Here is a 10,110-nt window from a genome sequence, read left to right as displayed (position 1 = left end):
CCTCAGGCTTTATGATACGTCAATAAAAAGTTTGGATTAATGGATTACCAACCTAATGGCGTGTGAAGTCTTTATAAAGCTCTGACTGCTGGGCAGTCTGAAAGCTCAGGAGAAGAGGGAAAGTCTGAGAAACACAAAAAAGGCAGAGAAAGCCCGACAGCAGAGGAAATAAAATCTGCCCAGGTCAGGAGAGACTTGGCTTTGCAGGCACTATGAAAAGCTTTCTTTCCTGGACAGTCCTGGCAGTCCTTGTCCTGGTGCACATCTCCCAGGCTGTCTATGTTCAGGTGAGTTTTTTATCTTTCATTTGTTGGTATTACAAATTCAACAAAGTGCTGATATTTTTTTAAACTTCTGGCTGCAACAAGAATCTTGAACTAAATTAATAAACCTGAATTTTTGCTTTGCTCAGCCTTGATTTCCACCTGCATCTCCCTGTGCTCTGGGTTTTTCTTCTGTAAAACACTTCAGATATTACTGAATGCTGCTGCTGTTTATTTACCTTCTCCAGCCATATCTCTGCTCTGAAATCCCTTAGGGACTGAGGGGTTTCATGCCCGGAATTTTCTCCTAGACCTAAAGCCATGTGCGGTGAAGGTGCGGCCTTTAGAGAGTGATGGAAACATGGTGTGACAAAGGAAAAATTGTCCTGTGTTACCTGGTTCTAGGCAGGAAGTTCTTTGTGGAAATGATCTGTGAGTTTATGAGATGGAGCCTGGAAAAAAAGGGCAAAGAAGAGCTTAGTTGGATCAAATTAAATATTAATAGGCAGAGAAGATTAGAGCACCCTCTGTGAAATTTTCCAAGTACACAGCACCTATGGCTGATATTCCATGCAAGGTGGAAGGGGTTAAGAAGGTACTTCAGGGCCCTGGTCTGTCCGTGGGAAAGCTTTGGATCTTTCTGCACTCATCCTGAGGGACAGTGTGGGAGATTTCAGTCTGATTGCAATGTAAACAACTTCCTCTGGGGGCCAGGGAAAATAATACTTGTTAAACAATTACTGACTCTGTGTGTGTGTGTGTGTGTACAGCAGGTTTATCTATGTGTCCTGGACTACTCTCTTCTGTCCTTTGGATGACAGAGATATCCAGAGGTGGCAGGTTTAAGCTATTCCTTTCTCTCAAACGATTCCTCAACATTTACAGTCTTCAGAGGAGCAAACAGCTTCCTACCCAGTGAAAACAAACCTAGTTTTCCACTTGCAGCCATAAAAAAATGTTAATAAATGAGAATGGCTGCTTCCAGGTTGCATAAAAGAGTAGGAAGTGCATCTCTGGAGCTTGAGCTGGATTTCTTCTCTCATTAATCATTAAATCTGTGTTTTCCCCACTGTATTTGCAGTGAACTCTGAGTGTGTTGCAGACCTTTCTCATGAGGTCTTTGAGATCTGACTGATTCTCTTTGATTCTTTACTGCACAAAGTTGGCTTCCACTCTTCTTCCCTGAAATTTTCCCCGAGACTTCCCTTCCCATAATATGTCAAATTTAACTCTCTCTAATACATTTCTTACTTGAAGTGGCGAGGTTTTGTGTCTATTTTGCTGTTCCTTTGTTCTTTTTTGTCCCCAGGACCTGCAGATCTCAGGGTTTGTTCCTAGTTCCTGGTTTCTCTGAAATTGTGCCTATAAAAATCCACTCTCTTTTCAGTTATATGGGTTTTGCTTCTCAGTTGTGTGACCAACAGCTGAATCTAGAGCTGCTTTTATAGGAAAAGTAAATTTTTCATAGCCAGGGCTGATCACAGAATCAGAAAGCTGTTTAGGTTAGAAAAGCCCTCTAAGAGCTTTGTATCCAACTGTTCCTCCAGCACAGAGAGATCCACCATGTTCCCAGGTGCCACATCCACATGTTCTTGGAACGCTTCCAGGGAGAGTGACTCTACCATTCCCATGGGCAACTGGTGTTGGTGCCCGATTAACCTTTATAGATCATTAAGACCAGAAAAGATCTCTAAGGTCATTGAGTTCAACTGATAAATTAACCTGCGTAAGATCATAAACTGATTGCAAGAGAAAAGAATTTGACTTAGTTAAGTAAATGCATATCCGAAGTCTATCTGATTGGCTTTTTTAAACCTTTAACACCAAAATAATGTGATTCTGTAAAAAACCCTCCAAGTCAGAATCAAATCCCCTCCCCATTTATCTCACACCATTCCCCATTGGACTCCTGGGGCTGTGAAACAAATGCGAATATTTGCTCTTGTGCTGTGTCAGAGTCACTGAATTTTATTTCTTTGGATGAGGAGCTGTTACTTGATCCCAGAATCCCAGGATGGTTTGGGTTGGAAGGGACATTAAAGTTCATCTCGTTCCGACCCCTGCCATCAGGTTGGAACCTCCCACATTACCTTACCGACTACATGTTGTCCATGAAACCACGTCAAAATGGGAGATAAAAATCAGTTTGAAAATGCTGATTTGTCTTCTAGGCCACACTCTGATTATCTGCAGATGGGTACAGGCTTTGTGCACTTGTTTAAACACCTAGAACTTAAATTTATGACCTCAAAAAGAGGGAACGAAAACTGAGGGAATGACCCTTAACCAATGCACAGGGAGGAACAACTAAAACATAGAGTAATATTTCTCAGAGTCCTGTTCCAGCTTCCTGAAGTTTCTGGTGAGAGCTTTGAGTCTGAAGTGTCATATTTATGCTTCCAAAACCTTGTTTTTCATTAATCGTGTGGGCAAATTTCAAATTGGCACAGGGTGGGATTGTTGGGCATCTGTGCAGGGCCAGGATCTGGAGTCAATGGTTCCTGTGGGTCCCTTCCAACTCAAGAGATTCTGTGGTTCTAAATTAATGAAAACTTTCCACAATATCCTGAGATGAAGGGTTTAAGCCCTCAACAATGTGTGGTGTGAAAGAAGAGCTGCTTTCGTGTGGTCACACCCTGCCAGGTCACACTTGGCACTTCCACTGCTGTGCCTAGGAGAAAGGGTGAACCAAATAAATTCCTATTTATCCCCATTTAGGTCATGATTTTGTAGATCTCTGCCACATATCCCTGGTAGTGTCAGATGGAGCTTGGAGCAACCTGGTCTAGTGGAAGTTGTCCCTGCCCGTGGCAGGGGGTGGAATGAGAAGAGCTTTAAGGTCCCTTCCAACCCAACCCATTCCAGGATTCTGTGATATTGCCCAATCATTTCTTCTCTGGGCTGATGATTCTCAGCCTGGATCTTTCTATCCCATGTTTTATGGATCTGTCTCATGGGGATGAGCCAGGCCCAAATTCTCCCTCTGTCCACTGCCTTCATTCAGCACAGGTTTTATCTGGGCTTTCTTCCAACATTATCTTTTCCTTCTGTTACATTTTTTGGGAGAGCTCTTGGTTGAAATGGAATGGATTTGCTAAAGGCCTGACTTCCATACACCTCTTTTTTTCTGGTTCTGCACAGGATGGAGACTTGAAATTCCCCCTGGAGTCCGTGAAGAAGCTGAAGGAGCTCATGGATGGGAGCAGGCACATCAACCCTCGCATGAGGGTTCCCATGGCCAGCTATTCCCCATGCCAAGAAAAACACCTCCCTGAGGAATTCCGGCCTGTGTGCAAGAGGGAAGATGCACCGATGGTTTTTAGGAGGCTGAGTATGTCATTCATATTTCGTAGTTTTCATTTTTACCACAAATTTCAACCTTAAACTTTCCAATAGCAGGAGGCAAAGCCACAGAATTACTTCTGTGTCACTTCTAGGGCAGCTCAGAGGGTTTGTGCTGCGTTTGTGCTGCCCTTTCTCCTGCAAAAGTTTGGCTTCACAAACCCTCTATGGAAAATTCCTGCAGTGCTGAGCTGAGTTGGCCACATTCCACTGTGGTGATCATGGAAAAGTTCATCCAAGTAGAATAATGGAATCACTGAATGGTTTAGTTAAAGCTCATCCCGTTCCACCCCCTATGGGCAGGGACACCTTCCACTATCCCAGGGTGCTCCAAGCCCCATCCATCCTTGGACACTTCTAGGGATCCAGGGGCAGCCGCAGCTTCTCTGGGCAACCTATGCCAGGGTCTCACCACCATCACAGGGAGGAATTTCCTCCCAGTATCTCATCTAAATCTACCCTTCTCTAGCTTAAGACATTCCTCCTTGTTTAGAGACCTTCTGCCACGTGCTGCTGCTGCAAAACTGTTTGCTTTAAAAAGTTATTATATTGCATTTATTTACTGTCCAGTACAAAGGACGCTTTAGGATGAAATGTTTCAATGTCACGTTGTGCTCTTCCACATGTTCCCATTGCTTCCCAAGGAATTCAGGTTTGATTTCATTCCTTCAGCCAGATTTTAGCATGAGCTAATTTTGCTTAGAGCAGTATTACCTACAAGGATCTTTCAAATTATAAAATAGGAATGCAAAGGAGTCTCCAAATGCTTTGACAGGTAGCTCTGCTCTCCTGGTATCTGACTGAATTCCTCCTTTCTCATGGACAGGCCTGGCTGCCGAGGACGACCTGTGTGAGATCTGTGCCAACGCTGCCTGCGCCGGCTGCTTCTGAGGTGGAAAAACCCACGCAAGACTTGTCCAGCTGGGAAGTTTGTGCATTCCTGTGGCAAGATCATGTACTGTCACCAATCAATATTCCTGGGCTTCATCTCCCACTCAGCCAAACTGGAGCTGCCAGCTTGTGGGGACGTCCCTGCAGTCTTGCAGCACCTGGATCAGGTGCCACTACCAGAGCAGTTCTGCCATCAAGGAGGCTGTGACTCCTCTGAGAGGTGCAGGTGCTGCCGAAGTTGTGTGACACTGGAATGGAAATGCCCTGCTTCATTTCCCACTGTTTTGCCTGGATTTGAACAAGCTGAATGAAACTCAGCCCTGCAGCCTTTTTAATAGCTTATATTTAATGCCCAATAAGTAGTATCTAATCATTAATATGTGCCTATAATTTGGCCTCCCATCACTGGGTTGTGTGTTTCCAGTCCCTCCTTCCCTCCAGACCTTCCCACAAATCTTCCACCCCTTTGGATCCTGAGACACCGCAGGCTTGTTTAGCCTGGTGCGTAGAGCACTGCAGAGGGAAAAAGGGGGGGTAAAGGGGGGCCAAAATCTTTCCCAGTCCTTCCTTCCCAGTGTGTTAGATCCCTTTCCCTTCCACCTGTCTGCAGGTGACTGTGGGAAAACAGAGAGCAGAAGGGAGAGCACTGCTAAACTCATAACAGAAGTGGACACGGTAACTCTGCTAGGCCATAAGCCTTGGAAGTAGAAAGCAGAACTCTGAAGAGGGAAGCAAGAGATAACGCTATGCCTGGCACAGTATGCTCGGTACGCCTAGTTTGTGAGAAACCATGTAATTCTGTACATGCCTATGTTGGTCCATAGAAAGGTATGGTTAAGCAATTTTACTAGGAAACATAAATGTTATGGTTAGTGCTACTTTTAGCTACAGCTGAAAAGGTATACATGGTGAGCCCTTGTAATCAATAAATTGACTTCTTGCGTGGAAGCGAGTCCCGTCTCTTCAGTCGCCGTCAGGTGACACTTTTGAGTTTGTAGCAGAAATGCCACAAGTAACTCAAGCTCAGTTCCTGGTGTTTAGGAACACTCTGACAGCCAGAAATCAGCCTGTTCCTTGTACTGACTGTTGTTGATTTAGGGAACAGGTGTAGAGCAGCACAGGAACACTTCTTCCCTGCTTGGATATCAAGGTTCTTTAAACTCTCTTTGGGAGAAAGGAATTCCAAAGTGCAGCGGTAGAATCACATTGAAACAAAAGCATTGCTTGTTGTTTTATTCATTGGTGGTGAGATTGTGAAGAAATTATCTGCCCGTGTTTATATGCTGTGCAAGCAATAAAAACTAGTAATAATTTGGATTTTGTTGTTGTTGTTGTTTTGGGTTGTTTTTTTTTTTCTTGTTTTGTTTTGTTTGTTATTGCTGGGTTTTGGGGTGGATTTTGTTTTGGGATGCTCTTCTTGCCTCCTTGCTTTTTCCCCATGTAAGGCATTTAATGTCTGTGGCTTCCCTGAATAAAAGATATATTTTAACAATGTCCTGAACTTAAACCAATTTGTAGTCACAGAATCACAGAACTGTTTGGGTTGGAAAAGCCCTCCAGAATCATTGAATCCAACCTGTGCCTGATCCCCATCTTGGCACCCAACCCAGAGCACTGAGTGTCATGCCCAGTCCTTCCTTGGACACTTCCAGGGATGGGGACTCCACCACTGCCCTGGGCAGTGCCCCCCCACACCAGCTCCTGACCACCCTTTCCATGATGCAATTTCTCTTGATGTCCAACCTAACCCTCCCCTGGCACAACTTGAGGTCCTTCAGTCTCATCTTCTCCCTGTTCCCTGGAAGCAGAGCCTGGCCCCCCTGGCTACACCCTTCTGTCGGGGAGTTGTGGAGAGGCAGAAGGTCCCCCCTGAGCCTCCAGGCTGAGTACCCCCAGGTCTGTCATGGTAATGCAAGTCCATATCAGAGATTCTAAACCTTTCCTTCCTATTTGTAACTGTTGAACTATTATCTCCATTTTTATACATGGAGCCCTCAACTCAACAACCAAGTTCCACCAAGACTCTCAGTGCTCCAAATCTGTATCCTGAGCCCTGGAATTCAGAATCTAAATCCAGAATTGGTGTTAGAAAATGATCCTGAGGTGCATACATTCCTACTTCATTTGTCAGGAAAATTGTGAGGGTGTAGAAGAGGATTCCTTACATCCAGTATGTCGACTACCCCAGGACAAAATGCATCCAGAGCAAATTCCAAAGAGAGAGTCCTTCACCAAGGCTATTCCTGCTGCCTTGAAGTTGGCATCTCTGGGAAGTAGGATTTCCTGACTCAAACACTGCAGGGGCTTCTTTTAAACCTGAAGTTATTTCTCTGAATAGAGAAGGGACTTACTATTTTCCTTTAAAACTAATCTGACAAATCCTCAGGTCCCAGCACAGCAGCTTGTATCAGCTTCTGTAGAGAAGGAGGCTATGGATTTTACATGGGAGACTTGTTAGTGACAGGATTAGAACCAAGATGCTGTTGAAACACTGCCAGTGCTCAGGTGGGGCAGGAGGGATGGACTAGAGACCTTCCCACAAATCTTCCACCCCTTTGGATCCCGAGACACCACAGGCTTGTTTAGCCTGGTGCGTAGAGCACTGCAGAGGGAAAAAGGGGGGGTAAAGGGGGGCCAAAACCTTCATTTTGTCCCCACTGACTGAGATTTGTGATTTTGGGGGGTTGGTTTGACAGCAGAAGGTTGTGTCCCTGGGGGAAAAGGGGTGGGGGGCACACAGGAAAAGAAACAAACATAGAATGGGTTGGATAAAGATAATGAAGAACGGATGACAAATAAAGGAAGCCAAGAGCCAGGAGTGAAGATCTGATTTCACAGAAGCAGGCTTAGAAAGCCTCTCCAGAGCCCAAACATTGAGGGCAGCGTTCGCCAGCTCTCTGGTACCTGAGAGTGTGGCTCAGAGCAGAGCAGGGATTTAATCAGGCTGGTTATCAGCTCAGCCACCTGCACAGCCTGTGGGAATCACAGAATCGGGGGATGGTTAAGGCTGGAAAAGACCTCTGGGATCATGGAGGGCAACCATTAATCCAGCCCGGCCAGGGCCACCACCAGCCACACCCTGCAGGTTTCATCCTGTGCAGGAGCACCAGGCTGATGTGACGAACTGCTAATGTTAATAATGGGATACAGAATTACAGAATATCCCAAGCTGGAAGGGATCAGTGAGTCCAACACTGGTATGTACCAGGCTGTGGAGGGGTATCTGTGTTAAACAAGTGGGTATTGCTGCTTTGAAGGAGAAGATTTATTCGCTTTAAGAAGTAACCCCTGGCTTTAGGATTTATTTGCTGTATTTATTTAGGAACGTGTGAAAAGTGCTTCTTGCACAGAGAAGCTGCCGCCCTTCCTCCAATCTTGCAACCACCAGCATCACCTTCAATGCATGTGAACACAAGGGAGTGAGGGAAGGAAAGTCATTATGAATTTCAAGGAAATATCTGCTGTTTTTTCCTGTCGTTATTTCAGAGATAAGACAAAGCCTTCAGCTACCACAGCTTAGAGCAAAGAGCTGCTGGCTTAGCTCTGTTATCTCATCTGACTATCCCTTGCCAGGGGAGAGGGGAGAACCTAAACTGGAGCATCAGCCAACCTCCCCTGGCATTGTCAGGAACCCTGACATCAGCAGTATATTTGTCTATTTTGTTCCTCCCTCAACCTCTCAGTAGCTCAAGGATAACCATGGGTTTATGGCTGATGTCTGTGAATCTGTGCAAACTTTCTGCTTACCCAGAGCCCCAGGCTCTGTCTGGAGTCACAGAGGTGCTCATAAACCACCTTTGTTGGAAAGGCTGGGCATGGGAATTACCTTGTGTCGCTGCCTGTTCTAAAGCACAGAGACCAGGCTGGGAAAACAGATTCAGTGTACTGAAACCAGGCTGGGAATTTGTGAGTCCCAGGTACAAAGCCCCAGGTACTTGGAAGATTCTTCCATTTTTATAGCCCAGCATCAAAATGTGTATTTCATGGCTGTTCTTTCATTTTTCGTCTTAAATCCACTATTAGCTGGGAATTTTGTAGATTGGTGCAAAAACTCAATTTTCATATAATTTCTTGGACTGAAAGTTGGGTAAAGTAACAAGTGTTAAGCAAATCTTGTATGAGATCATTCAAATTTTCTGGTCAACATAAAGAAACTCCAAACAGGTGATTATTGTGTTATCAAACAGAACATTTCAAGGTCAGGGTACAACAGAACTTCATCTATAAACATATTGATCCTGTTTAGGAAAGAACAGTCATACTTCAACTACCTTTTCTCTTCTCTTTGATTTGCAGCTATCAAGGGACAAAAATATAATTTTTAGAGCAAGAGTTTGTGAGGACCTTTGTGACACAAGAGCCTGATACTAAAATTAATATTATATATAAATCAATGAATTAAGTATTGAATAAAATATATTAAAACCACCAGTGTTCTATTTAGATGAGGAGTCTGTAATGCCACACATTGTAGAGAACAACATTATGAACTGGTCCCAGTATCCTCATCCGGGAGAGGAAATAAATAGGCTTGTAAAAAAAACAACAAAAAACTCCTAAAGAGACTTGTTAGGATCAATGCCAGAACCTCAAACCGGTGTGAGATGTAGTATGAGAGGTTAAATAAAACCAATTTAGAAGAATTAAAAATAGTCAGGTAACTTCAGTCTTGAGCTTTAGTATTTCCTGCCCCCTCCCCCCCAGCCTTTCCCCCAGTTTAAGTGCTCTTGTGCTCTTGCCTTACAGAAGATATTTGAGTGGGCAATTTCATACAGGGCCCCACAAAGATCCACTAAGAACCCTTGTTTTTCTCCTCCCCCTCTTTATTTATTTATCTTTTTTATTTATTTTATTTATTTATTTATTTATTTATTTATTTATTTATTTTCCATGAAGGGCTAAATCCAGACAGCATTTGAGACAAGCAGGAAAACAAGTTGTTTCAACAGCAAAAAAACTTTCTTCCTTTCAAATGTACAAAGATATGAAGCCCGAAGCCCATTTCTTCAGAGAATCCTGAAGCAGTTGAGGTTGGAAGGGACACTGGGGGCCATCCAGTCTTACCTCCCTTGGACCTGAATGCCCAGGACCATTTCCAGACGACTTTTGGATGTCTCCGAGGATGGAGAATCCGCAGTCTCTCTGAGCAGCCCGTTCCACTGCTCAGTCACCCTCCTTTTTGTCTTTTTGTTTAATACCAGTGAATTTCTGACTTGCCCCCACCTAGGAAAAAGAAGAACAGAAGCATTTACTAATTTCAAATTAAGCTCTTTTTTGAGAAAATTTCAATACTTCCCCTGGAAAAAATGCAGAATGATTTCAGGCAGTGTCGTTGGGGTTGGTCTTAGCCCTGGGTGGGCCTCTGCTCCCACCCCACACAAATTCAAGGATCCCAGAGCGCTCAGCAAACACTGAGCACACAAAGATGTGCTTGTCCTTGGGGTAACATTTTAACTAAAGGGTCAGAGAAAGTACCAGTGATGACGTGATTTGGTTTATCAGCAATAAAATGTCATAAAAGCAATGGCACGCCCAAGGAGAATTTGCACTAAATATTAGGCATGTTCTGATAAAAAATATCAGGGTTGAGATAGAAACACTGTTCGATCTTTCC

At 44.2% G+C, this 10,110-nt stretch overlaps 1 protein-coding gene across 1 annotated transcript; it reads left to right on the top strand.

The window, feature by feature from the left end:
• Window positions 1–93: 93 nt before the first annotated feature.
• LOC102105334 (guanylin-like) lies at window positions 94–5,813 on the top strand. The gene is made up of 3 exons (XM_005533149.3): window positions 94–287; window positions 3,405–3,594; window positions 4,432–5,813. Exons 1-3 carry the CDS (start codon window positions 213–215, stop codon window positions 4,494–4,496), a joined length of 330 nt encoding a protein of 109 aa, XP_005533206.1. The 5' UTR covers window positions 94–212; the 3' UTR covers window positions 4,497–5,813.
• The last annotated feature ends 4,297 nt before the right edge of the window (window positions 5,814–10,110 follow it).

Source organism: Pseudopodoces humilis, chromosome 24 (assembly GCF_049639895.1).
Source record: "Pseudopodoces humilis isolate 2021_Gansu_Grassland_sample_001 chromosome 24, ASM4963989v1, whole genome shotgun sequence".
NCBI lineage: Eukaryota > Metazoa > Chordata > Aves > Passeriformes > Paridae > Pseudopodoces > Pseudopodoces humilis.
Note: the sequence above shows the minus strand (reverse complement) of the source record. Positions and strands in the feature narration are given on the sequence as shown.

Bases quoted from the DNA above. Each gene is read 5' to 3' on its own strand.
- LOC102105334 (XM_005533149.3), top strand. From the start codon at position 213: ATGAAAAGCTTTCTTTCCTGGACAGTCCTGGCAGTCCTTGTCCTGGTG. The intron at 288-3,404 runs GTGAGTTTTTTA...GGTTCTGCACAG, and splicing joins CCCAGGCTGTCTATGTTCAG to GATGGAGACTTGAAATTCCC. The intron at 3,595-4,431 runs GTATGTCATTCA...TCTCATGGACAG, and splicing joins GATGGTTTTTAGGAGGCTGA to GCCTGGCTGCCGAGGACGAC.